The 5,263-nt window shown below is 29.7% G+C and overlaps 1 protein-coding gene across 1 annotated transcript; it reads right to left on the bottom strand.

The window, feature by feature from the left end:
* Window positions 1-219: 219 nt before the first annotated feature.
* Window positions 220-3,185, bottom strand: LOC131054108 (peroxidase 11). Its single transcript, XM_057988568.2, has 4 exons — window positions 2,928-3,185; window positions 2,494-2,685; window positions 1,612-1,777; window positions 220-882 (listed from the first exon to the last, which is right to left on the bottom strand). The coding sequence occupies exons 1-4, from the start codon at window positions 3,138-3,140 to the stop codon at window positions 479-481; spliced, it is 975 nt and encodes a 324-aa protein (XP_057844551.2). The 5' UTR covers window positions 3,141-3,185; the 3' UTR covers window positions 220-478.
* Window positions 3,186-5,263: the final 2,078 nt, after the last annotated feature.

Raw genomic sequence — 5,263 nt, forward strand, 5'->3', positions numbered from 1 at the left:
ATCACCATATTAAACTAATCCACAATATTCAAACAAAAAATACAAATCTCAAAACTTTTTTGGGCTTATCATTCTCCATTCCTTGTTTCTTTTAACTTTTAATAACAAAAAAGTATCCTCTTCAAATCAATGGTACATATCTATGATCACATCAAACTCTCCAACAAAAGAAAGAAAGCAAACATAAATATATGGTAGGAGTGAAAAGACATCTTAAAATTAATTAATGAATAAAATTTATTCAATCTTTATTTGGAAATATCCAATCTTTATCCATACAAAGCACAAAGAATCATCAGAAACTACAACCCCCCAAGAGATTTGTGAAGTCTACTTCAGCTTTAATATCATAGCATAGAAGAAATCTTGATAGAGTGGGAAGAAAACTAAAAGAAAATAGAAAATAAAACCTGCCCATTATTGTATGATTCCTCACCTTTTTCATAGATCTAAAGACTATAATCCCTTTGGTGTGAAGTTATTCATTAACAAGGTGGCAATTCTTTCTTACTTCACCAGTAATGAATGTAAGAGGATTAACAATATTTCCCATCTTCACCATGGAATCTGAAAATTGCTGCCAAAATGCTAATGGGTCCTCAGCATATTTCTGTACAACTTCAGATGTTATGCTTCCATACATGTTCAGCTCTTGGTCTGAGTTGAGAAGGCCTTGTCCATTAATTATATTTCTGTAATAAGCATTGTCAAATAACACAGGGCTTACATAATCCAAGGGAGATAAGTTATTGTCACCACCAGTTTGAGGGCATATGCCTTTCAGTTCAGACAAGTATACATTATCTGACTCAGCACCTTCAACCCCCTTGTAAATCCTGTCCCTGAAACTTGTGCATCTAGCTTGTCCAATTGTGTGTGCACCTGCCATAGAGAAAAATGAGAAAGAGAACAACAATGAATCAATAATAAAGCTTTTGTTTAAGGTTGTTTTGAATGTAATTGATGAGGGTGTTGGAAATTGTGTTGTATATTTTTCTATTTTAAGTATTTTGAATTTAATTAATTATTAATATTTTTAAGTATTTTGTTTATAATTTTCAAGTATTTTTGTAAATTAGAAAATTATCTTTTAATGTATTTAGTAGTGTTTGTGGTTGAATATTATGGATGTAATTTTTATATAGATAGTTATTACTTATCAGATTTTTATACACAATACATTTCAATTTTAAATAATAATAATTTTCTAAAAAAGTACACTTAGAATTGTTGGATAAACATTGTCCTTATTGATAATGTCACATTCATAAGGATTGGGAAATAGCTTTGTTATTATATTGTGAATGGTTGAGATTGTACCAAATATGTGTTTTGAGTTTTTTTATTCAAAAAGGTTTTCTAACTAAAATATTATGTATTGTTCTTTCTTTTATTGTTTGCTTTAGATTTTGTATGTACTACTATAATACAAAATTAATGGACTTCTTTATTGGGTATATGAATAGTGAGTAAACAATTGCAAAATTATTTGGTTTCTATTTCTATTAAACCTGGTTTCTATTTCCATTAAATTTGGTTTTCTAATGAATAAAGAAATATTACTAATCTAATTTAATTTGCATATTACAAAGATATGTAGTGTAACATTACCAGAGAGTGCAACCATGTCAGTGGCAGAAAGACCTTGCAACAAAAACTTCCCAAGGAGGTTGAGTAGTGTTGAATTTGGGGTGGGGATATTACTGTTAGCTTCATCCAAGCTTGCAGACCTTGAATCCTTCCTTCCTAGAGGAACATCCCAATATGGCCCTCCATCCTAATTCAATAACAATATCATATACTTAAAATCTTCCAACAATAATCTGAATAGTAAATTTTAGTGTCGAAAGCTTAATAATGTGCTTGCAATTAGACTCATACTCTTTAATCAATTATCAAAATTTGCCTCTTCATTTTAGTGGTCAATCATAGAATGTGATCCAAAACCTTGATCATGAAATCTTAAATTCATAACTTCATTAAAAACATTCCACACTAATGTTTAGAAAGGCTTAAAGAATAGACACATTATGATCAATATGCTCTAACTTTCAAAATTACAAATGATTGTGTAAAATTGTTATGCATATAGTTTTTCTCCTTTAATTACTCTCTATCATCGTGATGATGATCTCAAATATTGATGCAAAATAATTTTCACAGTTGCCATCATGTAACGTGATCCAAAACTTGATGCAAAACAATTACACAATTTAATACAAAAATTACGTGCAATCATGGAGCATGATCCGAAACATGATGTAAAACAATTCTATACCATTGCCATTACAAAATATGATCCAAAACATTGATACAAAACAATTTTACACAACTGAAACCAAAAACTATACACAATAATAAACTATCATCAACTATAAAAATCTGACATGATTGTTCAACAATTAGTACAGTAGTGCTAATCAAATGGTCTGCAAAATCCTCATTTTCACAAAAACTAAATTGATCTAAAAACTTGTCAAACATATTATTTACCAGTATTACAGCATCACGAGCTGCAACAGTGAGTATATCAGCACATGAAACAACGCCGGGACAATCACTCTCCAATTTCTCCTTAATCCCATCAATCACCTCGAATCCTCGAATAGAATTTTTATTTGCATTGGCTGTCTTCTCGCCTCTAAATGTTGGAGTGTCATCCAACAAAACTGATGCATCGCATCCCTGCACACCATTCAAATACATATTTCACAAAATCATTGTGAGTGATTCGAAATGTTGATTGAAAAATATATAATATTTTACAATGATGAATCATTATGAATGATTCGAAATATCGATTGAAAAATATATACTTAATTTTAAGTAAAACTTACATCTACATAAACCCATTTGATCACTAATCATCACATCACTCGAAACAAGAGCAAATAACTTCTGTACGATCAAAACTGAAAACCCATTACCTGGACAAAGCAATCATGAAAATGCAGACGTAAAATGGAGGCAGCCATGCGAGCTTCTTTGGCAACTGCTACATTCATTTCTGACCTTATGACGGCAAGTGCTGAGGGGCATGATTTTTCATAATAATCATTAGACAACAAGAAAGAATGAGAGGAAAACCAAAAGCTTGCTAAAACAAAACCCAAAATCCAATTAGATCTCATATTGCCCATTATTCTCAAACACTCTTATTATTCTTTTTCTTCTCTTCTTCTTGAAGTTTTTGGCTGACACAACAACAATTTGCAGGTTATATATAGAGTCTTTTTCTACACGTTTATGGATGCCTTGAGCAACACGATGAGATTGGAAGAAATGGTTGTTATACCTGATTTTTTTCATTTTTTATTTCCCAAACGATTGTTAAACTAACTGATCAACAACTCACAGTAGAAGAGTTCTTCAATGACGTTTTTTCCAGATGATGATGAGGATTTCATTCTAAATTCATTCAAGAGGAAAGAAAATTGGCCATCCAATGCATTTTTTTAGGTAGAACCGATTTAAAGCCGTTAAAACAAAGTATTAGAAATCGTTGGCTTGTGCAGAAAACACTCTTTATTGTCTAACACCAAAACTGAAGAGCTTTCGGCGATACAAACCATGTGGGTAGTTAAAGATTCCTCCATACACACCTTGTATTGCTCATTTGACCAAATGTTTCCTCCCATCAAGTGATGGCAATGTCTATCCAATAGTCTACGGTCAACTGGGTATCTAGAATACTGGATAGACTATATATGATATGTTAAATCAAATCAATCACTCTTGTTTTTTCTAAATATTTTTTATAATATAAGTAAATTTTACATATATCAATTTTTTAATTGACGGTTAAGATCTTTGAATGGAGTTATCAATGGGTGCTCATTTTCAAGATGAATTTTCAAAAATAGTACTCTCGTAGAATTTTGAATCTTGATGAAAAGAATCATAATATAATGCCACAATTTAACCATCACATTATGTCATTACCAATTATACTATATATATCGATAATTAATTTGTAAATTATTTATATTGAAAGACATTAATTACTAAATAGAAATATAAGAATTATATGTAAGGAATGTTTCAATGGTATTTTATAATCAATTGAATATGTTGTTACATTTTACCTTCTTGAACTTTGGTAAATAATATATGTTTCATGATTGATCACCCAAATTTGATGGATTTTTAATATCTTTGACATAAACCCACCCAATACAATATTTTAATTATTTAGGAATAGACATTGATTATGCTTAATCCAATTTGGATTCAAATGTCTTGATGTGATCAAGTCGAATTGAAATTTGGGTCCAATCATCTTGTATTTAACTTCTTTTTTTGTTTTTTCAAATTTATTGGTTGATTTGTTTCATTATAAAAAGAATGGATATAATTTGATTGTGATCGCCTAACATTTCACACATTTTTTTACAATTTGATGGCTATGCCCCTAAGATTATAGACAATTTAGAAAAATGATGGTGCAATCACTTCTCTAAAAAAGTTATATGATTTAATTGTGTTGGAATTAGTCTAATTTTTTAGTCAAAAGTATAAATTTTACTTGCACCAAAATCACACTATATTTGTAAATATGATCTTTCCATTTTGCTGATACTATTCCTATTTTATCATATATTCACAACTATAACTAATTATAAAAAAAATATACATTTATATTTAGAATTCATATACACAAAGTAAAGCTTGAGGATCATTTGGACAAAAAAATTATTGGGTTTGAACAATTTATAAACCATTCATTTCATTTATTTCTCACAATGCAAACTTGCACTCAATTAAATACCATATAATTGAAAATGATATGTTTAATCTTGGGGACATTCATTTGGGTGGGTATTTTGTTGAATACAATATTAAAATTTTGTGAAAAAATAGGACGTGTTGTTGAAAATTTAAATATTGAATTCTTTTAGTTTCACAATCTAATTATACTTAATTGTTAACTCAAATTCCATTTTTAATATTTCCTATTGTATGATTAATCTTTCTAACCCAATCAAAGAAACTCACCACCGTAAGATATTCCGCTCTAAGCAATATTTTATCATGTAATTGCATATTGGTGAATTTTAATAACCAAAATGTAACTTGATATATTGCTTTAATATTAGGGGTGAATGGAAAAAGTTAATTATGTTATAAGGGTAGGTATTAGGCACTGGGAACCATGCATAGAAGGGGGTGGGGTATTTATTTTTGGAATCCAAGAACACTGAGAGGGGGGGTGAAACATTGTTCTACCGGTGAAATCAATTTTAACCTTATTAACAAAGTAATT

This window comes from Cryptomeria japonica, chromosome 4, assembly GCF_030272615.1.
Source record: "Cryptomeria japonica chromosome 4, Sugi_1.0, whole genome shotgun sequence".
In the NCBI taxonomy this organism is placed as follows: Eukaryota; Viridiplantae; Streptophyta; class Pinopsida; order Cupressales; family Cupressaceae; genus Cryptomeria; species Cryptomeria japonica.

Coding starts and splice junctions, on each gene's coding strand:
- LOC131054108 (XM_057988568.2), bottom strand. CDS start 3,140: ATGGGCAATATGAGATCTAATTGGATTTTGGGTTTTGTTTTAGCAAGC. Junction 2,686..2,927: donor TTCATGATTGCTTTGTCCAG/GTAATGGGTTTT, acceptor AATGGTGTGCAG/GGATGCGATGCATCAGTTTT. Junction 1,778..2,493: donor CTCGTGATGCTGTAATACTG/GTAAATAATATG, acceptor TTATTGAATTAG/GATGGAGGGCCATATTGGGA.